General features: G+C 38.4%; 3 protein-coding genes across 3 annotated transcripts; 2 read left to right on the plus strand and 1 right to left on the minus strand.

The window, feature by feature from the left end:
* Positions 1-794: 794 nt before the first annotated feature.
* MELLADRAFT_88537 (uncharacterized protein) lies at positions 795-4568 on the plus strand (the record flags this gene model as incomplete). Its single annotated transcript, XM_007411819.1, has 5 exons — positions 795-1126; positions 1205-1441; positions 1514-1772; positions 1842-4374; positions 4453-4568. The coding sequence occupies 5 exons, from the start codon at positions 795-797 to the stop codon at positions 4566-4568; spliced, it is 3477 nt and encodes a 1158-aa protein (XP_007411881.1).
* A 1397-nt stretch (positions 4569-5965) lies between these two features.
* On the plus strand, positions 5966-8913 carry MELLADRAFT_64620 (uncharacterized protein; the record flags this gene model as incomplete). Its single annotated transcript, XM_007411820.1, has 4 exons — positions 5966-6119; positions 6192-8177; positions 8252-8480; positions 8655-8913. 4 exons carry the CDS (start codon positions 5966-5968, stop codon positions 8911-8913), a joined length of 2628 nt encoding a protein of 875 aa, XP_007411882.1.
* Positions 8914-18045: 9132 nt separating this feature from the next.
* On the minus strand, positions 18046-18768 carry MELLADRAFT_37226 (uncharacterized protein; the record flags this gene model as incomplete). The annotated part of the gene is made up of 1 exon (XM_007411869.1): positions 18046-18768. A coding segment is annotated over one exon (723 nt), but the record flags the coding sequence as incomplete, so codon positions are not given.
* Between the last annotated feature and the right edge of the window lie 6788 nt (positions 18769-25556).

Below are 25556 nucleotides of genomic sequence, written 5' to 3' on the forward strand. Positions count from 1 at the left end.
GTGCTGCTATCAACTCCTGGTCTTGTACCGTGTTCGAACGTATAATGCAAATGGAGCCGTATAATATTTCCCTGTCAAATTCGACTGGACGAGATTGGACCAGCCTGAGTGCACAAAAATTGAAAATTTCCGCGAACCACGATGATTCACGTCGCGTACCACAAAGCTCAGCCTGCGACAACCCAAGAGATAGCTCATGAAGGAGCATGTTATGATATGATACGTATTGAATTAATTTTTGAGTCCGACATGACTGCCACGGTACGCCAAATAACTCACTTGTTCTCTACAGCCCACAGGGTTCAGATAAGCAAAATCAATGAAATTTGAAACTTTGAGGGACTCAGGACTTGCTTTGATTCGCAGGAGACACCAACCGATCACTACCTGGGAACCGCGACGGGTGATGCACATTGACCTTTTTCTCTATCCCAGGTCCAGATGTCCTTCAAGCTTGATCGTGTCTTGGGTTGTTGTCAGCAAGACAGCGGTGATTTTCGTATCATTCACGATATTGGGTACAAAGCTCTTCGAGCTGGTAGCTGTTGGGTTTATTGCATATAAGAAGAGCTCTTTCCTCTCTCTCTCTGTCATCATCCTCAGACTTCAGCGACAACACTTCCTTTGTCTTCACAGTCGCCTTCATCACATATTTCAGATCTTCCAGATAGCTATCTATCCACACGAATCAACTTTTCTACGCGTTTCTCCATCTTATCTTACCGCTTTCATTGCCAGCACGTTTTTTCAGAGGAAATAACCAATTTTACTTCTTTCGTGGTCAAACCTCCAAGATGTTGAACTCTCCGATTGTGCCATTGGCAGTGGTAGCTTTGCTATCCTCTGCGATTTGTAAGGCACCCGATAGTGGCTACAGCGCATCCAATTCATCAGACTCGGGCCACTCGAATACTACGAAAACAACGAATTCCACCCGCCCTGCTCCTGACATGATTGGAGACTCGGCCACATATGGAGCCAATGACAGACGCCGATTTGGTGCAAACGCTTTCATTGGATCTGCTGTCCGATCGGATCAACAGGCAGTCTTCAAGTCCCTGATTGATGATGTTAGTGTGATCGGGAGTCCTGTTCAAACAAAAGTGCTGGACTCGCACAATTTTGGGTATGATCATTCGGTTTTCGGCCTTACCTTTTTCCCATTAACTGACAATTATCTCTTGTCAACCTCGTATATCATCAGGTTTCCTATCGAAGGCCCTAATTATGTGCAAATCAAGTCTGGTGACAGTCGCACCAAGACTTTCTTTGACTCGCCATCTTCTGGCTTCGTTACCTCCAACGACGGGATCAGCAAAGAGACCTACGACAGTAAACCTGGAACCATGCTATTTGACCGAGGAGGATTTTCGATCTCCTTCAACCTTGATTCCAAGAAGTTGAACGGGACGCATGTAATTCTCGCATGGACTGATCAAATGTATGTTCAATGCTTCATACGTCCTGTTTGGTAGATAGGGCTGACTACTCTTCTTTTCATGTACAATGACAGAATCGGCATGGACCACTCGCCTTACGCTGACTCGTTCTTAGTCTATATCGGTACTCCTGGCAACATGACACAAGCACAGCTTATGATCAATGAAACTATCAATTCCGATCATACGATAGGAAACTTGACCCAAGGAAACTCGACTCAAATGTTCAAGTCTAGCGGTCTCAACCAGCGCGCCATTGATATGTCTAGCTTTATGGACAAAAAGATTGTCATGGAATTTTTGGTTGCAGATGAGGGCGACCAAGTTGTCGATGTGAGATCCACTTATTCTTATGATCCTCTTCTTCTGGCATGTGACTTATATATTTACGCTTTCTTCTAGGTTGCCTGTGCGCTTGATGATTTCCACTGGCAATCCATGGCGGGCATGGGCTACCACCAGATGAATGCTCGTAGCGGAATCCCCGGCCTAGATAGCATCCCCGGCCTTTCTGGCGGCATCCCTGGTCTCTCTGGCGGCATCCCTGGTCTGTCCGGCGGAATTCCTGGTCTCTCTGGCGGAATTCCTGGCCTATCGGGTGGCATTCCCGGCCTATCGGGTGGCATTCCCGGACTTTCTGGTGGTTCACGCTCCGGTGCTGGTGGTTCACCTTTTGGCCGCCGTTCGGATGATCAGCAATACAACAACCAGAACAACTATCAGCAATCTGACAACAACTATCGTTCCGACTATGGATCTAACTCTAACAATCAAAATGGCCAGTACCAAGGCGGCCAACAGCAACAACAAAACGGAGCCGGGTTTATCCCACCCTTTGCCGAGCAATTCATCCCTGAAGGAGTTAAACATATCATCAGACGTGACCAATATAATCAGTACCAAGATCAACCACAATACAACAACCCCAACTCGCAGTATGACTCGTACAATTCACAACAACAAGGCGGAGCCGGATTCATCCCACCCTTTGCCGAGCAATTCATTCCTGAAGGAGTTAAACATATCATCAGACGTGACCAATATGATCAGTACCAAGGTCAATCACAATACAACAACCCAAATTCCCAGTATGGCTCGCATTCCTCTCAACAACAAGGCGGAGCCGGATTCATCCCACCCTTTGCTGAGCAATTCATTCCTGAAGGAGTTAAGCATATCATCAGACGTGACCAATATAATCAGTACCAAGGTCAATCACAATACAACAGCCCAAACTCACAATCGGACTCATACAATTCTCAACAACAAAACGGAGCCGGATTCATCCCACCCTTTGCCGAGCAATTCATTCCTGAAGGGGTCAAACATATCATTAGACGTTCATATGATGAAGGAAGCCAATACGAAGGTCAATCTGGATACAACAGTCCAAACCCACAATCGGACTCGTACAATTCTCAACAACAAAACGGAGCCGGGTTTATTCCACCTTTTGCGCAACAGTTCATTCCCGATGGCGTGAAGCATATTCTTCGTCGATCTGACGGTGAGTACGTTGAAGGTCATGGCATGGATGGTCATCAATACGGAGGAGATTTTCTTATGGTAGTTCTGCTGGTCAAAATGGTCAAAGTAGTCAGAATGGTCAAAATTGCTCGCGATGGTCAGAATGGTCAAGGTTCTCAAAATGGTCAAGGTTCTCAAAATGGTCAAGGTTCTCAAAATGGTCAAGGTTCTCAAAATGGTCAAGGTTCTCAAAATGGTCAAGGTTCTCAAAATGGTCAGAATGTTCAAAACGGTCAAAGTGCTCAAAATGGCCAGAATATTCAAAATGGTCAAGGCAATCAAAATTCTCAAGGCAATCAAAATTCTCAAGGCGCAGAAACCGCTCAAGGTACTCAAAACCGTCAACAGTCTTCCCAATCATATAGTGGTACAGGCGGTTCAAACTTCGGACAAGGAAACTCAGGTCAAGTCCAAGGTTCTCCTTCCAATGGCGCATCTTCAGGACGACAACAATCGCCGTCTTTCAATGGGAATCAAGGTGGAAACATGAATAATCAAAACCAACGCCAGTCTTACACTTATGGAAACTCCAACGGTAACACTCAACGTCAGTTCCAAGACCAACATCAAGGTTACAACGGTCATCACCAACAAGGCGGCGATCATCAGAACAACGGGGGAAGCCAATTCATTCCTGGATTTGCCGAGCAATTTATCCCTGATGGTGTTAAGAGCATTTTCCGTCGATCTGATGATCACAGCCAAGGTATGGATGGACATCAAAATACTGACGGGTATTCAAGGGGTGGTAATTCCGGTCAAGATGGGTACAGTTCCCCTCGTCAATCCCATGGAGGAAACAACGGGAACGCAGCCCAATCTACCACAAGTTCCGGATCCGATCAAATGCCTTCTGAAACCTCGCCCAACTCTCAAAATCGCCAAAACTCGAATGGCACTGATGCGTCAACTCATCCTTCTCAATCGGAGACTATGACTAACAACAATTCACCTGATGGTAATACCCCATCAAATGAAAACTCCGGAACAAACAGCCCATCACATTCCAGCTCATCGTCCTTGATCGGTAACATCTTTGGAGGTTCTTCGGGAGGTCAACTGAACCGTTCGCACTCACCTTCCGACTCTTCATCTAGTCAGACCTCCAACTCTTCCAACTCCAAAGCTGCTCCTAATTCTACCGCGGCTTCAAACTCTACCGCGGCTTCAAACTCTACCGCGGTTTCGAACTCTACCATGGCTTCGAACTCTACCATGGCTTCGAACTCAACAATGGCTTCGAACTCTACCAAGGGGAACCTTGATTCTGAGACCAATGGCCAGTCAGCAACTCCGGATCAAATGACGGGAGACACACAAAACCAAGACCGTCCTACTACCAATCGTCAAGGCTCGACCCATCCTGACGGATCGAGTGGATATACTCACCAATTTCAGCATAACGAGGGTAAGCGTTTCCATACTCTGATTCGTAGATTCCTTCTCACAGATGTTCACCATTTTTCCTTTTCTTCTTATTCCGTAGGTGATGTTGAATCAGCTCCGAATGACAAGGAGGGATATACCCACCCTGATCATACTGATGGAAAATTGAAACGTCGCCAATTCATTCCAGCTGGCTTTCAAGCTCTATTTCAATGATTGAGTGTTAGGGTTAAATTGAGATGAAGAATATCTATTTAGAGTCAACATTTTCCTCTCACCTCAGTAATGTCTAGTGCTCATTTCCATGCGCGTTTTCTTCACATTCCTCGATCTTTGCAAGGAGATGTCTGTATGCTTTTTTATAAGTTCGTATGATGTTGTCTCATATTTGTTCACGTGGTTTTTGTATTCTTTGTCAGCTAAACTTTTGTTAATCCAACATTGCCCTTCATACTCATTCATGTAATTTGAAACATCCCATTAATTCAGACACTAAAGTTGAACACCAAGACCGCGACTAGTGTGAGTCGAACTACCTTGACAACTGAATCTCAGCCTTGACTTCTATCTCATCTTTGAATGATGATAAGGCACTCCGTTTCAATTAATTTGTACAACTCTTACCATATTTGATGAGAAAAGAAATCTGATCACCCATCGGGCCTACGAATTCTTGCATACAAAATCATCAAGTCATGGTCGTCAGTGTGTCTTAATAAGGAAGCTAAGCGCCAATCAACTAGCCAAGACTTTGATTGCACCAGAACACGACCCACTCAGGGTACCAGATAAACATGTCTGCCCCTCGTTGAGGCTTCCTGTCAAGAGTTTTCCTATCATTAAATGTCATTTAATATCTTACAATATCATTGAATATCATTTTTTTGTTTTCTTTCTCGCTTTGTTCTTTTTTTTTGAAAGTCGGTGTTATAGTTTTTTGGCGGCGGTGTAAAACTGCGCTTTGTATGTGTTGGGATGCAATTTTACGCACGGCAATTTCACACGGGAATTGAAGCGATGACCGAGGCGGTTTTGGTCCGTTTTTTTTTCCGTCACCGTTAAAGCTATCGAGATTTGTGGCTTTACTCCATTATTACCCTAACGTTTTCCTGGCTAGTAGCGCTACGTAGCGCTGCGAGCCAGGCTTGCAAGGGAAGATTGGTGAGTGAGTGATGAGTACATGATGGTGTGACCGTGTGGGAGGTGTGAAGAGGATTCTGGAGACCAAAAGTCCCAAAGCATCCAAAAACATTTTGAAGGTGTCCTAGAAGTTTCTGGATGTCACTTCTGGACACCTCTGGGACACCAAACATGAGTTTTTAAAACCCCAAATGAAATGTGTAACTGAACAGTGACCAAATATTGATTTGCCACTGGGAAGCATACCTTGTGATTAAAAACATTTACACTTACTGCCTGTGCTACTGCATAAAGTTTGGAATAGCCTGTGTAGTAGTTTGGGTATCAGCACATATTACATGTTTCAGGTTAATCAATGTCATGAGATCCAAAACTACCAATCAGAGACTGTATTACCCCATCAAAAATACTCAAAAGGCATTCAGGTAACATGGTTTTACATCCCATATGCACTTCACAGAACTCATTCAATCATGGCCTCAAAACATATTTGTTTGTACAATGTGCTTTGTATTGTGGTGATCATGGCATTTATACCACTGAACTTATCCGTCAGATTGTTACCAGGTATTCAAGTGGACAATGATTTGGTTCAACTGGATGATGAATCCACTATAGTAGAAAATGGTGAGTTTGTTTTCCAGTTTTTGAAAGATCCTCAATATGATAACTGATATGTTTTTTCCCGATGATTCCAAGTAAGAGAAACAGTCCAGGAAATTGATCCCATGGAGGGGAAGCTTTTACAAGATGATAAGCTTGAAACTTGGAGGGATTTAAGAACAATTGAAGAAGTAATCAAGCAAAACCTAGAGGCTTCAATCTTCATGACAAGAGTGGATTATTACACAGATGCAATTCTAAAAGACTGCCCATTTCATATCACCCCATATTTATCAGATAAACAGACTGGCAAAAAGAAAAGAATAGGTCTTTTTGAAGATCTGATTCATTCCATCATCAAAATAATGAAAGGTCACTCAGCTGAACCAGAACATCCAAAGCTGCATCTTCTTGAAGAAGAATTGTTAGTCTTACTCAAGAATATTCCACCACCTAAAAGCCAACAGGAAAGGAGGAAAAGATCTGGCCCATTTGTGGACTTTTTGATGTCAAAACTGGGATGGTATTTATTACTTGATAGTCTTCAAATGTCAGGAAACTTGAGATATGGTGTGAAAGCCTCATCTCAAATTTTCTGCAACTCAGAACAACTCACAACTGAGAGAGATAATGAATTGAAACATGGTACCTATTACAGAAATTATATGCATATTTTTGAAATATTTGAAGCATTGGTATTTGATGGTTTGCAAAATAAGGATCTGATATTGGATGTTGCTAAAACCCAGTACAAAAGAATAAAACAAAAGAAGATTATTCAAAAACATTTGGGTAGTATTGTTGATATCCATAGATATCTGGTCAACCAAACTCCATGGTCTGGACACCCATGGTCTCCAGCTCCATTTTTCAAAGATCCTCTGAAATCATGTGGCCCAAAATCATCTGAAACCGCTCACAAACTTTGGTTTATTTTTGGTGGAAATGATCACAAGATATCAAATACTCTTGATACAATGTCAGAAGAGGATATGGCTCTGGATTACAAGGTCCCAGAACTTCTCAAGGAAGTATTGAATTCACAGCCATTCATAGATTCAAATCTGGAGAACAAATTGAACTATAAATTTGCAATAAAACATATGTGCAAAGCAATTGATCTGGTATTGGACCTTGATAATGATGAGCCTGCAGTACTTTCAATCCTGCGTGAAATATTCACATGCTCAATTGAGTATATTTCCAAGGTAGAGAACTGCAATGAATGTAAAATGATTATCAACAACAGTGTTATGTTCTACCTCTTTATTCGACGGGTTGGAAATGTTCTCAAGCAACTTATGGAAAGTCAGTTTCCCAATATACCTCTGGAAATGAAATTAAACACACCACAGTCTATGGGTTACTATTGGGCTTTGACCAATTTCAGGCCAAACAATCATAGTAAGTCTGAAGCAAGATGGTCCAGATGGTTTTTTGGACTTGGAAAAACATATCGGGATCATCTTTTTGCCTCTCAAAAACTTAAAAATATTTACAATCAGATGGGGTCAGCCTATCATAAAACTGTGTCTAGTTCAGGGGAAAGAAGTGTTATCATGAAGCATCCAGAAGATCTCAGTCACCCAGAACTGTTTCCTGGCACCAGAGAACTCTACAAAGGCAAAGATGTTCTTGATGGAAAATACAATTATTTTAAAGGAGAAGCTTTTTTGCGATTGAAAGATCTACTGGCTACTGGTGAATTGTATGATATGTTCACAATCAGTCAACGAAAAGGTCAAAATGTGGTAAATCCAAGTGTCAATATTGAAAAGGATTTAGCTAAAGAAGTAAAGAAAGATGTGCGGTTAAAAGCAATTACCCAAAGGAAGATTAAAGTGTTAGGATCACTTGAATATAATGAAGACAGAGTCTTTTCAAATGAATTTTCAAAGGCCCTGATGACTGTAACTTCTGATGACTCAAGAAAAAATGAGCAGAAGTTAGGCCCACCTGAAGATTCTCCTAGAACTATTTTCTCCAAAACCAGAAATTCAACAGACAAATTTAAAAGCATCAAAGAAATCTTTCCTCATTGTGAAAAGGTTGGACAGAAAAGCACTGACACTACTTTACCATGTAAGATTCTTCTTTGTCATTGAAAGATATGACTCTTGACTAACCAAAACATGTTTTGGTTTGAAACTCTTTAGCATCTTCTAAGAATGGACAGGAGCCTCCCAGCTTCCCAGAGACAGAAGGTTATTATAATAGTGACACCCCCATCCAGCCATGTGTGCCTCCTCAAAAAAGAATGTTGTCAACAAACACAGATATCTTTCAGGAAAGAATCTCTGATACAGGAGTGCCAAAGAAATCAAGAACACAGGCTGTTCACGTCATAGAGCTACCAGAAGTCCAAAAATCACAATCTTCTATCAAGTAAGTCAAAACATTATCAACTGGAACTAGAGAAGCTTTCTATCTCAAGCTAATTTGTTACAATTCAACACCTCCACAGTTCAAAAGCATCAAATTTTGCCGCAGTCTATATTCCAGAAACTTTGGGTCAGTTTTTCCATATTTTTGGTGATAGAGTTCACTAAACTGTAACAGTATCATTGATACTGATTCAAATGTCTTCAAACTGCCTCCACATCATAAAGATCACTCACCTCTTCAAACTCCAAATGACTTATGCATTGAAAAGGCCCATTTGTTTGACCTGAATGAAGTTCCAGAGGTACCCTCTGACAAACAAGGTCATACTGAACAGAGATTCACTTGTCCATCCATGATGGACTTGAAAAAACTAGACAGTGTCCAGGATGCTACACTCCCTGATCTCAATCAGCCTGTAGATATGACAGAATAGAATTGAAGCCAAAGATATCAACTACCAAATGAAGAATGTGATTCATCAAAAGTTTAAAACAGAAATACTATCTCATCTCTACTTCAAACCATATTCATTTGTGCTTATCAGATCCCCTATTTTTGTTTTTCTGTCACTCTGAAAACAAAGAATATTCTATATGGAGTTATTTAGTTTTTAAGTCTTTCAAACAGTTTTATCATTTCCTTTCCTTTTTTTCTTTGTCTCACTCATTCTTCTTATTTGCCTGAAAATCTGTGTGTTCTATGCTTCATTTTTCCTTTTGGTTTTCATGAGTTTAAATAAAATTTGTAGCTCACAAGTCTCTGATGGGAAACTCTTGGCTGGATTATATACAAGCTAAATTTTATTTTGATACCCCCATTGAAGGTTTTCAAGTCACATGTTGTGGTACAGTTGCGAAAGTGAGCCAAGTAAAAATCCTTTGGGTCAGCATGCCTAGAATTGTCTGCTTGCTACTCTGGGGCTACTCTAATAGTAAATCTAAGGAATTACCAAACAAAATGGTACTTGAGCAGTCCACTTGAAGCTACCTAGTATTTACAAAATTAATAGGCTTGAAATACTTCTTACCATACCAACAAAAACAGAGATTTTTGGCTTTCTTATATATTGAAAGATATTCAATATTTTTGAAAGTCCAAGTTACTTTCTTTCTAAATTCCACACAAAAATATAGCTTAAACTTATGATTCCATGGATGACTGCTAGAGATTAAATCCAATGTGTGCATAAACAGAGCAAGCAAAAAAACATCCCAACTCAAGCTTTGAAAGTTGAGCAGGTAAAATATATAAGTTGTAAGCTTTCAAATACATTTCAACCTTCTCAATCAACCACTGAACAAAACTTGAGACTCTGAGTGAAAAATGGTTGGCAATGCTAGTCAAATCAACACAAAGCTGGGCAAACATCTTTCCTTTTTTCCTCTTTGTCCTTTAACCTTCTACTTTCTCTACAACTTACCTTCAAGTCCCATTTCCATCTCATTTACATCAATTTGATATCTTGGGCCTCACATCTGTATACTTCAACAGATGGGCTTTGGCAATTTTATGTACTACAAATAATACACTGGAAGTTTTCAGAAACCTCAGAAGCTTACCACAGGGCCAAAGAAAGCCTGAGATGATCCCATGAACACAGTCCAGGGGAATCTATATCAGTTATATGTGTTAATTGTGGTCCTCGGGCCTGCAAGTGCAATAAGTGCAGTGGGCAGAACTGGGGATTTTAGTGTGGCACTGACTGGCAGGCTCCGTAAGCCGCTGGTAATGGACTGACACCACGACTAAAATCCTACTGGGTATGTAGGATCTGGATTTTAATCTGAATGCCCTTAGTCAAAAGTTAGGGAGATTAGTTCAGGTTAAAAAGACAAAAATATATCAATATACCACTGCCTACTATCCAGAAGCACTTATGGCCTGGATTTGGTCTAAACTAGGCCAGGAAAAGTCTTCTTCAAGCCTAAGGAGGTTCCTACAAAAAATATCTGAAGTTTGAATAACCGCCATTTAGTCAACTTTGTGTTGCTAAACCAGAGGTACATAGATCAAGATAAGTTCTACAAACCTGATGTTTGTATAAAGTGTTATTTAAACAATAAAATTCCAAATTCAAGGGTTATAGCCTTGAATATAGATGGAAAGTTGGAGGAGAATAGCAAATCCACTAGAATAATATAATAGTGACTGAGTTCTTTGAATCTAAACAACTAACAAGGAGATTCCTTGGGTGGTCTTTGGGTTTTTTTCAAGGTGAGAGGATCTCAAAAGGTTGGAAGTGGAATTATGATTTTGGAAATCACGTCAAGTCTTACCTGGACTTCTTTGATGGAAAAAAGTTCTTGTCAAAAATCATGCTGGGGAGGAAGATGAGGACTTTCCTTTGTTAGGGGAAATAACCTCTATTTATACCTTTTATCTTTACTTTGCCAACTCATGGTTCATGGCTGCATTGGTTCACTATCCTTAGTTTTTGAAACTCTTATGGAGGTTTTGTCTTTTATGGAATTTAGCCCCTATGAGAATTTGACCCTGCTAGCTTGTTTGGTATGTCTTATTTGGGTCCATCCTGTTTGAGTTACTTGAACTGGGTAATGTTGCTTTATGAGCTCGTTTACTCAAAACAACTTTGCTTAGTTCAAATATTACTGATTATCATGTTCTTTGTTATAAGATGTTTCTCAATTTACCTTTGACACTAGGTGTAAGATGAAAGGTTTTTTTATAAGTTGCTGCCTTTGAAACTAGGCATAAGATGTAAATTTCATGATTTGTTACCTTTGAGGCATTAGTTATATTTTCATTTGTCTTGTGGTAACTTTAGACATACATTGTATTGGTGACATGAGAAAATGGATATTTTTGTATTATTGATTTATATGATGCTCTTTTGGCTTTGACTCTGTCAGAGCTTGGGGGCTGACAGGGAGGGGATGATCCAAAAATGTATCTTACAAGTTGGAGGCCAGAGATACCAAGGATCTTTGGGTGGTGACTTAACATCACCAATTTCTCCAGCCCAACATCTTGTAACCCTCAAAATAGGTCATCCAAAGCTCTCATCTTATTGTAAAAGTGTTTGAACCTTATGAAAGAACAAAAATCCAATCTTTACCAAAAGGTCACCTTTTCTTTCTTTTTTTTCAAATTCATAACCAATTCCCTCCTAAAAATGGATTCTGGTATCCTCACCCCAAACTCTCAACTTATTGTAAAAGCATTTAAACCTCATGAAAGCAAAAAATCCAATCTACTCCAAAAGGTCCACTTTTTTTCTTTGTTGTTCTTCAAATCCATAATCAAGTTCATTCTAAAAAAGTATTCTGGTATTGTCACCACCCCCTCCCTTCAACAGCTAGCAAAATTTTCACTTACCATTGACACAAGTTGTTACAGTATTGCATTCTAATCAAACCCACTCCAATAAGATTCCCATCAACTTGACCATGACCATGACCAGGTCCAAACCACCTCAAGATTTTTAAAGTTTCCATAGTACTACCTGATTGAACTACACAAATCAATGTCTTACTTGAAAATTTCTCAACCTTAAAATGGAAGAATCAGATGAAATCTTTCTTCTTATTTTCTCTATTCCCATCAAATAATTTAGATCTAATGCATATAAGCCACACAAGTAACTTTATGATTCTCAACAAAGAACTCTTTCATTCTGGAATTTGTTTTCTCAGTCTTGCAAATCATCCTCTTGGCTGTGAATGGATCATTCAATGAGATCCAAGTAGTGAAGATCAATAAACAGATGACATGACTCAATATTTCTCCAACCAATTGAATTTCAATCAATCAGACTAATCAAAAATCAAGACTGAAAATCAATCAATCAGACTGATCAAAAATCAATGCACAGCCACCAGGACAATTGAATGAAATTTGTTGCATGTGGATTTTCCTTTTGGGGTGATCACAAAGAAAAATTAGTGTGAATAAGGAAAACTTGCAATGTTTCCTTATTTTGGTGAGGAAAAGTTTGGGGATTGGTGTGGTGCAAACAAAAATTTTCCGTTTTCTCTCATCACTTACATTGGGGCAAGTATATCAAGATTTCTTGCCCAGAGCTCTAGCCCAAGGGACCGATCTTCGGGTTGTTATCCCCAAGACTTTTTATGGAACTTTACAGGACTCGTCGTGCCTTTGGACTCCTGTGGCATACAAATTAAACCACACTGACTAGACCACTAGCTCAACTAAAGATGGGTTTGTTGATCCTTCTGGGTTATCACATGTTCTTTTGTTGTCACCTGCCTGGTGGCATTGACTACAACAAGGACTGTAATGTTTGGCATCCTGATGCTCATGGTGTAGAAGATCACCCTTGGATTCATTTGGTGAACCTGCAGGCTGTCTGAAAGATCAAATTGGATCCATTTAATCAATGGTGGAAGTTGCATTCACAAGGATCCAACCCAACTTGTTCAAAAACATGCCTTCCTGATGAGCAGGGCCAGTCTTGTGGCAAGTTTGTATGCTTTCAAGTAGTGCCTCCAAGTTGGGTAGCTGCTTGTGAATAATAAGGTCAAATAAACCTTGATCTAGATGCCAATGAGTGTTGAAGTAGGTTGGAGCCAATTTTTTCAAAGACATGATGAGCTTCTTGCGGAAGTGAGCACAGGGTAAGGCGTGTGATCTGGAGAGTACCTAGATGCATGTATTGGTATTGTCCAAAGACAGTGCCTTCTTGTATTGCTTGTAAGACTTTTGGTAACTCAGCTTAGAACTTTGAAGGATGAACAAGAGGAGAGAACCTGATGCAAGACATAGAAAAAACCTTACCTCAATTAGCACATAGTGTGAAATGTTTTGGTTGACCTCACTCCAGATTTGAGGACAAAGAAAAGAGAAGGTATGAGTTTGACTGTATGCTATCTTTTTGGAAATTACTAGACACCACCCATGACATACAACTGGGTAGACGCTCAAAAAGAGCACCTACAATGTGTAGGCGCTTCATTTTGGCACGTAAATCTTGAGATATTGATGCAGGAGCTAGAAAAATAATGCACACATCTATTTCTGGCAGATATGAGATGTAGGCGCAACAAAGGTAGCACCTACATCTGTTTTGGCGCCTGCCTAGACTGGAAACAATGTAGGTGTGACATTTCCGGCGCCTATATATTCATTTTTTGAGCTATGAGTGCGGATTTCAAGTTACAAAAAAGTTTTTACAAGTTACAAGTATGATTTTTGCCTTATAAAAATTATTTCCAAGTCACGAGTGTGGTTTTTCAGTCAGGCAAATGATTTTTCAAGTTACAAGTATGTATGATTTTTGGTTTACAAAACATGTGTTTCAAGTTACAAGTGTGGTCTTCAAGTTACAAAAAAGTTCTTTCAAGTTACGAGTATAATTTTTGAGTTACAAAAAAGTTTTTTAAAGTTACAAGTATGATTTTCAAGTTACACAACAGATTTTTCAAGTTCAGAGTATGATTTTCAAGTTACAAAAACATTTTCCAAGTTGCAAGTATGTTTCCTGAGTTACAAAAAACATTTTTGATGTTACTAGTATATTTCTTGAGTTATGAAAATTTCTCAACTCACAAAAAACCTTTTTTGTAATATGAGTATGTTTTTTGTCACAAGAGTTGTTGTAAATATATATTCAAGACCATATCATCAATGAAATCACATTACAATGACTCCAACAGTTTGCAAAAAACATCAAGTGAATGAATAGTCACAAATAAATGAAAACTTGGGATTTAAAGTAGAAGAATCTGTATTATTGTTTAAATTTGAAGTGGATTAATTGAAAAGAGTGATTTCATGATTATTAAATTAACTCAAAAACCACACTCATGACTTGAAAAATCTTTTTCCTAACTCAAAAATCATACTTGTGACTTGAAGAAACTTTTTTGTAACTTGAAGACCACACTTGTGTCAGTGACTTGAAAACATTTTTTGTAAACCAAAAATCATACTTGTGACTTGAAAATTTTTTCTCATAAGTCAAAAATCATACTTGTAACTTGAAAACCACACTCATAGCTCAAAAAATGAATATGTAGGCGCCAGAAATCTAGTGCCTACATTGTTTTCAGTCTGGCAGGCGCCAAAACAGATGTAGGTGGTAGAAAAATAGCGCCTACAGTGGGTAAACCCAAGTACGTGTTCCGACCTGCCCTGCAAAATCAAATTTCACCTTTCGGGTCAATGTCGGGGCACTCAATTTGAATGTTTGAGACTGGCACCCAGACCATTGAAAAGGCATTGCTTTGATGAATCTAGGAATATGGTTTTGGAGACCAAAAATATGATTTTACTCTTTTAGAGGTTTGGATTTTTGGACCTAGGCCTCAATTAGGTACCTATCTAGCTACTTAGCGGCGCACTAGGCCTATAATTTAATGAATATGGCTGCTCAAGTGGCAAATAACAACCAAATTTGCTTTTTTTTCAAAAAAAACCAAAAGTTTTGCAGCCTAACACCACCCCTCAACCTTACTCTCCCGCCAAAAAAAGCAGAAAAAATGGCAAAAATTTCTCAAAAATTTTGGACCCAAACCTCTATGCGGACTGGCTTGGAACACGTACTCGGGTTTACCCACTGTACATCTCATATCCACCAAAAATAGATGCAGGTGCTAGTTTTCCGGCACCTAGATCAATATTTCAAGATGTAGGCGCCAAAATTCAGCACCTACATGTTGTAGGTGTAGGCAGGGATGCAAGAATGAGTACCAAGTATGAGTATATACTCAACTGATACTCACTTTTTACGGGTTTACAGGGCCAAAAATAGGCAAAAATACTCAGTATACTCAATAATACTCACTTTACTGAGTAAACTCATACTCACTCCTGCATCCCTGGGTGTAGGCGCTCTTTTTGAGCGCCGGTGTATGGTGTGGGCTGTGTCTACCAATTCCCATCTTTTTTGATAATGTATCATATTGCTGCTGACATGGTACTTCAAGCTTTCTATATACAAGCCTTTGATACCTACATGCCCACCTTCAGCTCAAGAAATGACAGTGTGACCAAATTGCCTGATACCCTTTTTCCAAGCAGTCACATTTTTTCCTTGTGAGTATTTAAACCCATTAAGTCTTGATGTAATCAAACACAGGCTCATAAATCATAAATACCAAAGTACCTCAAGGTTTTTGTCAAACTTGTTGGCAGAGAGTGAGCTTCAGATTTTCATCCAGTGGTCTTGAACTTTCTTCCATGCTTCATCAGATAACTGTGAAGAAACAAGTTGATAAACTCAGAGGATCAAAGTGGTGTTGGTGATAAAAGTGGACCTGGGGTAATCAGGTAAGTGTGAGTAAAGCCACAAGCCATTGAGCTACAGGGAGCTAAACAGAAAGTGACAAACCCAACAACACACAGCAGTTAGTAAAAAGAAAAGAAAACAGAAAAGAAAACAGACAGACCTGTTCACAAGCAACAAGAATCGCGTATAGCATCAAGTGAAAAAGATATGAGTGAAATGTGTGATACCAAAGAATGAGAGACCTTTATTAGATTTAGTGTTGATAATATATAACAATATGTAGAGAAATCAATTGCAGATTAGTTTTGATAAGGGAAAAGAATCTGGGTGAAGGACAGTAGTCATATTTAAGTATAAGGAAAACAAAGAGAGCAGCACAAAAATTTATTAAGAACAGACAAAAATAAACGCTCAAGTCACACACATCTTATTCTTGAAACAAACACTGTAAAACATCATTTGATCTCTTCATTATGTTCTCATAACTTGTGACATCTTGATTCATATACCTCTTCATAAGCTCAATTATAACAAAACCTTTTCTTGACAGTTGATGTTCTTAATTCGCAGAATCACACCGGAAGTCCTTGCCCAATAGGACAAAAAGGGAGAGTAGCAACCAATTAATACCACAAAAATGACTGGTTCTTGACATTGATTTGAAGCTGTTTCTTAATGTGCGAACAGCATAGTAGAATTTTTGGCATGAGGTAGAACTTTGTTCAGTGCTTTCATCAAAGCAGATTCTTAATTGGTCACCAGAGCATGTGAGCTTATAAGCTTTGGCCCAGAACACAGCTTCATTTCCTCCAAAAAACCATCAATAGTCTTCCTCAGTTTCTGGTTGCATTAAACTAAAACATAGGAAGATTGACTGATGAGTTGGTGATACTCCTATCACATGCAGGAGTGGCATATGGAAACTAATTACTGAGAGAGACACTGGAGTCAGCTTGAGTATTGACTCTGGTGAAGTTCATTAAAAAGACCTCACCAATCAGTTTTATACATAGAATACACCCGCAGCACATCATATGTTCAGAACTCCACAGCTGACTTTACATCAGCTTGGGGTGCAACAAATGAGGACAGAAGTCTGTAATGAGCAACCAGCTCAAAAGGATCAAAGACATCATTTGCCTTGAGGTTGTCAATGAAGTTTTGTGTATCCATTGAGATTAGTAAGTCTGTAGATATCTTGGCTTATAGACAAGTCACTTGGGTCAGAAGCCTTCAGGCTACATAGCATGGATTGCATAGGAACATCCTAATTTGCCATCTTACAAACAGTAGTTAGATGTTCTGCTGTAAGATTCTGTGTGGCTGGTATCTCAGCACAAGTTTTGGAAGGCTTGTGATTGTTGTGCTGATTGTTGGTGAGTTAAATGTTCCACTGGTGATTGAATTGCTTGCGTTTGACTGTAGCAGACCATTCACAATCCAGCAGCTGACTTGATGCAGACCAAACTACACTATCTACCAGTTGAGGAGTTCAACTTCCACCATGAGCACAGGCAAAAACACCTTTCTTGGCTCTCTTGTGTTTATTGTAAGAGGTTCAGTTGAGTTTCAGCCAGTAGCCCACTTTTTTGATGTAGTTTTGTAGTGCATCCTCAGCTTGTTGTAGGAATGAATATAAGAGCAGGAGTTTGTCTATTTTCATCTTTGAGGTTGTGTGTTGAATTTGAATGGTGATCAGGTTTGAGTTTGGCAAAAGTGAAGTTGACAGATAGAGAGGATGAAGTAGAAGGCTTGACTGAAAATCTCAATTGGCAAATTTTGACTTGTGGCAAACCTTAAAAGACAGCCAAAGGCCAAGCCTGGCCTGCAATACTGTGCCAACTCATGTCACTGGTAAGTGAGGCTTTCAATAGCTGTGAAAGGGAGGGGGTGGTTGGGATACCAGGATGCCAAAGAAATTGCAGATCTCACAAAAAAGTTTTTTTCTCTCATTACAAGAAACAAAAAATAGATCATGAAATCAAAAAATCAATGAACAAGAATAAAGAGATTTTTTCTTGTTATAACAAACATAAATAACAATAATCGAACATATTTGTATATATCAAAAAAAACAGGTAATAGGAACTCACAAGATTCTCTATATATATATCATAAGTTGTAAAAGAAGGAGATTTAAATTTAACAGATTGAAAAAGATTGAACAGACATCTATTGTTAAGAAAAGAGAACAAAACAATCAAAAATCGAAATAAATTAAGAAAACAAAAGAGAAGAGACCACCAAAAGATTCAAAAATGAGGTAAATCAATCATATGACCTAAAAAAAGAAAAGAAAAGAAACACAGCTTAATTAGACAAGAAAGAAAAAAGATTCATGAAGTTAAGAAAGAAAAACTAACCCATTTTTAGGATTTTTGTACGTAAATAACCTTTCACTTCATCCCCAATCTCATCCTTTTGATCCAAAACAATCGGAATCCTCTCCACCACTTCAATCCCATCCTGATCCTCTCCTGCTTGTAATGACAAGATTTTCTTAGGATTGTTAGTCATCAACTTGATTTCCTTTAAACCAAAATCCTTCAAGATCTGAATACCTAAATCATAATTTCTTAAATCATCATCAAACCCTAACAATAAATTACTTTCAATCGTATCAAATCCTAAATCTTGTAAGTTATAAGCTTTTAATTTCTTTTCTAATCCGATTCCTCTACCTTCTTGTCTTAAATAAATAATCAATCCATTAGATTTGTTTAAATTCAATATGTATTCAATCGAATGAGTTAATTGATATCCACAATCACATCTATTCGATCCAATCGTTTCACCTGTAAAGCATTCACTATGGATCCTCACAATCGGTTTCTCCTGGTCATCTTCTTTGGGATTTTCGTCATGACTTTTCAAATATTCTTGAAGAGGTAAAGCTCCTCGAATGATTCGTTCTAAATCAGTTTCTTCTGTTGATTTGATTTCATTTAATGATTTGGATAAGATCAATGGATTCATCACGATTGCTAAATGTTCCTTTTGATCGATCGAATTCTCATAGACGTGTAACCAGATGGGTCCTTTGGATGTTGGAATCCTTGTTCTTGCTTTACAATTCACTTTGACTTTTGATGTTGATTTCGGTTTGTTGGTTTGGTTGATGGAATTCGTTTTGATGGATTCTAATTGGAGTTTTAAGATTTCTTGAATCGAAGATCTGGTTTGTGATCCCACTTCATCAGGTTCTTTGATCTCTACAGATGATGACTTTGAGATTTGAGTCTCGATAGATTTCAAGTGTTTTTCATGATGCGTGATGGGTTGTTCGATAGAAACTGGGTTACGTTTAGAATCTTGAAAGGTTTCTTGAGATCCATTGGTATTCAAGTTATGATTCGTAGTCGATGATTTGTTCGAAGAGATTTGTTTAGATGAACGAGGAGCTTGTTGACTAACATAAGTTGAAATTTCTTTAAAATGTGAATGAATTGAAATAGTTTTCTAATAAGGTAAAAAATCAAAATTAATGTCTTTGATCGAATTGAAATGAAAAGTATCAGGAAGAACAAACTTACTTGTGTACTGGATTTAGGATCGTTTTTTGAAAGATTAGAATGTGGAAAGTATTCATGTAGATAATGATTACGAGTTTGACTATTGAGATATGCAGCCAAACAAAAGCATTAGTTTGATTTCAAAAAGGATAGGTTTAAAGACGAGACTAAACTGAGGACCAGAAAGAGAAGCAGTTTCTAAGATCAAGGGATCAAGTTGAGGTCTACGATGATTGGTTAGATTTGGATTAGTTAGATTAGAATTGTTGGTTGAATGAGAATATTGAGACGTTAAGATAGCTAAGAAAGCTAAATCAGAAGAAGTTGAATGATTTGATTTTGGTTGATGTTGATGCTGATGCTGATTTGTTGAAGTTGATGTTAGGATTTCCATGATGATAGCGATAATGAATTGAATGAAAATATTAAAAAGTTGAAGGAACAAATTCAGAATAGGTAAACTGAGAAATAAGAAATCTTAAGCCAAGTGAATGTGAACCTCATAGGTTACCGTCTGATTACAAACACAACTCTAATCAAATTTCAACCCCAATCAATTTACAATCAATCTCGCTTACCGGTAGCTCTCGGTAGCTCTCGGCCTCTTCACGGCACAGCTTTCCGCCAACTAAATTGCCATGCTAAGATCTATTATGCACATCTTACTAATCAATTTAATTTAAATCTTATATGTGTCATATTACATAATCAACTCTTTCAAAAGTTTTGGGTTTACGGGCCGAATTCTCCGATACTTAACCACAAATCTCAAAGCAGCTCAAGGCGCAGCTCACCTGTTGGATCAGCAGTGAGCACCCTGGAATGTGCCCATGGATGTTCTGACAAAAACAGTTTTTGAATCTTTCTGCTCTACAGTACACAACACTTCGTAAGATGTGTATTGTTTAGGGCTATCCAACAAGCTTGGTCAAACTAACTTGACTAATTCCCTCTGGTCAGGCACCTTTTCTTTCCTCACAAGCTTGGGTGTCTGGAGAGGGACTTACAACTTATCCACCGGTCTTGGTGAGCCGGCAGGGGGTTTAAAATTAAAGTTTGGCTTGAGGTTTTTTAAAACCTAAACTGTTAGAGCATCCACTATGTTGAGGGTGTTTTATTGTAAATTTTGCGGTCCTGATTGCAAAATTTAATCATGCGTGTTGTAGCTAAGTTGTTAACCGCATGAAATCCACTATGGGATGATGTAACGTAGGATTTAACTACGATAATCTGTTCTTAGAACACTATACACGCTATGGCAAAGTCAAGACTCGAATTAACGTATCTTACCACACCTCACCCAGCCTATGCTGATGACTACCTTGGTGACCAGAAAGAACCAAATTGATGCCTTCAGGTTTTGACAATCAGCAAAGAGCTTTCTCACCTCTTGTTTGATCTTGGTGACATCGATTGCGCGAGATGACTTTTTTTGAAAAAAGATGCTTTTTTTTGCATTCCGGAGTAAACAGCTACTATCAACAAGCTGAGAGTTCGAGGGAAGAGGGAAGGTTTTGAGTGAAGGTTTTGAGTGCAGAGCTGGATGGGAGATAGATCATTGGATGGCTGTTGACCGTTTGGATGCGGCAAAAGTTTACGATAAATCAAGTCGTAGGCTTTCGTAGATTTGAACAAGCGGACTGCAAGACTTGACGCGGTCGTACGGACCGCATGTCTAAAACAGGTCCATAGTGGACCTGTCTGAATTTTAGTGTTACGGTAACGCTAAATCACGTCGTTGATGCACCCATAGTGGATGCTCTTACCACTTCCTCTCAATCAACCTCATGCTCATTTGAACTGTAGCTACCTTCAACTCTGTCTATTCAGATTACTTGTACCGCTGTTTTGAAAAAAAATGCTGCCCTGCTTGTTTTGGATTTTTTAAGGTTGCAATAAAAATTACTCACCTACATAGAGCAGTTGTAGTCAATGATGTGCTAAACTTTATACATTGTGATCCACCTTTCAAGTGTCCCCCCACAGCCTCCCAATTTTCCACAGGTTGCAACCATACCAAAGGCTGTGCATTTCGGATTCAAAGGCAGCAACAATTGTGATCTTTCACAATTTGTGCACCCTTGAATAAGTCAACTAAAGCTCCTATGTATGCAGAATATAGGTCAGTAATATTTAGTACAACCTTAAAGAAACAAAAAACAAAAAATCAACCAGGCGGTGTTTTTTATTGAAACAGCTGTGACCTGCTCAAATATTGCTGAAGAAAGTCAAAAAGTTTTTGAATGTTGAAATTGGGTTGCAGAAAATGACTGTATTTGCAAGTCAAAATTCAAAGGAACACATTCCTTTTTCTCTTGCAAGAGGCATGCTTTTTGATTGACAAACTTTGGTCAAAGACAAAAGTTGTTCAATTCCTCATTTGAAGATTTTGCTCTCATCAGACTTTTTGTATTGTAAAAAAACAGAGCCACAATACTATGCTGGTACTAGGGCTGTGACCCAGCCCTGAGTATGAGAGGGAGGCCCAAGGGCTTTTCCTGGCCCTGGACAGACCTGAGGAGATCCAGAGATCAATCAAGGCTGTCCATGGCACACCCCAGATTGATTATAACAGCTGAAAAGGCCCAAAGGGCCAAAATTCTGGCTTTCATTGTGTGTTTAGGTGTATGTGCAGCACACAGACAACTTTTTCATGTTCAACATTAGTTTCTGTATTGCAATTAAAAGTTGCATGTTCCCATTGGTACCACATAACCCCACCCAACCACCACACCCTCATTTGAACTTTCACTCTGCCTAATAAGTGTAGTCCAACACTTGTCTGAGGTTATATTTAACACTATTGATTATTGTATGTGTAAACTTAATGCTCATGTGTATTTCAATTCTGTAATTATAGTCTTTTGTTTGTGATATTGAACTACAGTGTGTTCCTGAAACAAACTGTGATTGTCAAAATGATTTTGGAGCATAGGCCTGGTGTAATCTGTAGGGATGTGCAGTACCAAGCATGTATTGAATATAGAACCCATATGATCTTGCGCTTGAAAAGAGCTATTGGATCCTACTCAGAAGGAAATTTTTTGAATATCCAACAGAACAAATGATGGGAAACCAGGCATACTGGGTCTCCAGGGTGCCCGCAGGGCTTTTATGACCCTTATTAAGTAGGCATTGATGTGTCAGTGTATATACTGTCTTCTTCCAGAGACACAGCAAGCACAGCTCCACAGTATTGTACAGTGTCTTTGGAAGTACCAGTCATACATGAATCAAAGAGATATAAAAGGTCTTTTTATGAAGGCCATTGCTATTTGCAGCCCACATGAAATCCATGTAGGCGCTGTCCAAGTTACGCCTGCACGGTTGCTTTCCGCCAAAAAGCGCCTACATTTATGATGTAGGCACTTTTTCCTTTTTCAAATGACGCCTACAGGCTGAAAACCCAATGTAGGCGTGCCTACATTCTAAAAATAAAATGTAGGTGCTATTTTCAAGCGCCTACATTCTAAAAATAAAATGTAGGCGCTTTCTTTGAGCGCCTACATTGTTTTTTCCATGTAGGCAGTTAAGTTAGTTATAAGGGTCTTATACACGTGTGAATACAAATCTATAAGGGTGTTGGTATTAATATATAAGGGTGTTGGTATTAAATTATAAGGGTGGTGAGATTAATTATAAGGGTGGTGAGATTAATTATAAGGGTGTTGGTATTAAATGACAAGGGTATTAAATGTAAGAGTGCGCATTTGATTATAAAATTATAAGGGTCTTATAATTAATTATAAGGGTGTTGGAATTAAATCATAAGGGTGTTGGAATTAAATTATAAGGGTTTTGGTATTAAATTATAAGGGTGTTGGTATTAAAATATGTAGGTGCATGAAAATTACACCTACAGTCAAAAAAAAAGATGTAGGCACATTTTTGTGACGCCTACACAATGCAGGCGCTTCAAATTTACGCCTACATATTATTTTTAGAATGTAGGCGTACACAAATGACACCTACATTGGTTTTCCAGCCTGTAGGTGCTTTTTCGTGGGAAACCTTCATGTAGGCACTGTTTTGGCAGCGCCTACATGGATTTCGTGTGGGCTTCAAATAGCAAGGGCCTTTATGAATTCAAGAAACAGATAAGAAACCAAAGAGTATTAATGAAGACAACTGGCTATTGTGTTCCTGCTTGTACACCAAAAATCAGCCAATAAGTTGCAAGTTCCGGGCACCAAGCTTGCAAAAGTTAAAAAAGCAGAATTTAGAAATTTTGTTAAGTCAACTGATCAAATCTCTGCTGCTTGGCTCATTGTGGCGTCGATTACAAAGGTATCAAAAAATTGACCCCCAAAACCCAATATTTATATTTTGGGTGTTATAGTCAACTCCCTCTGATTACATACAACTAGGCCGATAGTTTTTTCGTGCACTTGGATATTCCAATTTTGGTGGCAAAAAATCACATGCACATGAAGAATTACCTCACCAAAGGGTTTTTGAGCAAATTCACATGAGTCCAGGGGGTTTTACAGACCCGCCCCCTGAATGTATGTGTTCTTGTCTAATCACTGTTGTAGAACTTATAACCCAACAAGGGTTATACAGAGCTGGAAGAGGATAATCTACTAACATAATGACTAGTAGAAGTTGTCTGAGACTGCTCTTCTAAAACAACACAATCAGGAAAAGGTGCTGTTGTATTGAGTACTGATAAGGCACCAGAGAAATATATCTTTCACACAAATTTTATCTCAAAAGCACAATTTTTATTACTATCAACACTGCTATAGTGTTATTCCCAGATGATAACTGAATAAAATAAGCAATATCTTTGTGATAATATTCCCAACAAGTCTTTTTGACTATAATACTAAAATAAATTTTCCTTTATAGCTATAATAAAGGACGTATTTAAGTGACCTGGTACTATTAAAATAAGTTTATAATGATAAACAAAATAATGACTGCGTAAATGATAAAGAAAAAATGGAACAACAGTCCCAAAATCATCGTAAAGTATATATAACAATGGAATACCACTTTTACAATGGTCAACAGCCTCAAAACCAATCAAATCCGCCCAAAAATCCCTAAGAACCCCATAATGATGTGATATAATGATCTTGTTACTAATCTATGATGTATTTTTCACAGCCAAAAGTGATCAATGACGCAACAATATGATGTACAGCACTTCTTATGATAAATACAGGTTATTTTTTCCTTGTAAACTAGCTGAAAACCAAATTTTGAGATTACGATTTTTTTCAGATGAGGTCCAATTTTGGATTACTAAATTGCATCTTGTAGCCCTCGTGCTACTGATTATTTATCACACCCATACTCCCTATTCCTGATGATTGATGAGTAAGTTATTGAGTTGTGAAGCTAAGGTTTTTGGTGTTACAGGTTGACTGGTGACTGTAAATTTGAGATTCACCCCAATTTCTTATTTGCCTTGTAACATTTTTCATACCCCTCCGCTACTAGTGATTTAACGCTCTTACATTATGTGATCCACTCTTCTGCGTTGAATGAACTGTCTATCAACATAATATGATGTCATTTGACATATGTAATAAGCTGAAAGCCTTCATTTTTGACAAAATTCACCCATTTTCACTACTTTTCACAGCTGCTACTCTTCTTTTCTTGATCATGTAACATGAAATCATCCTCTATAACCTTAAAGATCCCGGAAAATCCTCTTGGCAACCTTAAATTCCACTATCACCACCATTACATATGCAAACTACATGTATAACCCTTGTTTACCAACTTCGACAAAGTACCTTTTCTCTGATAACTTCTGTTTCTCCTTATCAACCTTCAAGATTAAAATTGTTGAAGTATAATATAATGTTTTTCTTTCATTTTCTAACCTTATTAAACCCATAACCCTAATATTACTACCCTAAAAACCATTTCCAAGCCTGTATAGCTATATTTTCAAATTTTCCTTATGTTTTTCATTCTTTCTTTTTGTAATAAGATTGTGAATGAACTCTGATAATCTTACTAAGTAATATCAAATGAAATGATGTAATATTGGCCCAATGATCAATACATAAGCCCATAAGAGCTTTAATTGATATGAAAACCTCTATTTTGAATTTCCTTCCTTGCTAAACTTTTCTGGTAAACTGGTAAACTGCTGATAATGATTTTTTTTCATTGATCCCATAAATCAATCACCACACTGTTTGAAAATTGCACCATATTCTTCTTGTGAGCTCTACAAATAGTCCACAGCACTGTCAGCCCCGAGCTTTGGCGGAGCCAAAGCCAAAGAGCTTCTCCAAATAAGAAAAATAAAACAAATAAAAAATGAAATTTAAAGTATCCTTATATATATATATAATCATATACACCTTGTGTCACTACACAAAATGTCATCTT

This window comes from Melampsora larici-populina, assembly GCF_000204055.1.
Source record: "Melampsora larici-populina 98AG31 unplaced genomic scaffold MELLAscaffold_27, whole genome shotgun sequence".
Taxonomy (NCBI): Eukaryota; Fungi; Basidiomycota; class Pucciniomycetes; order Pucciniales; family Melampsoraceae; genus Melampsora; species Melampsora laricis-populina.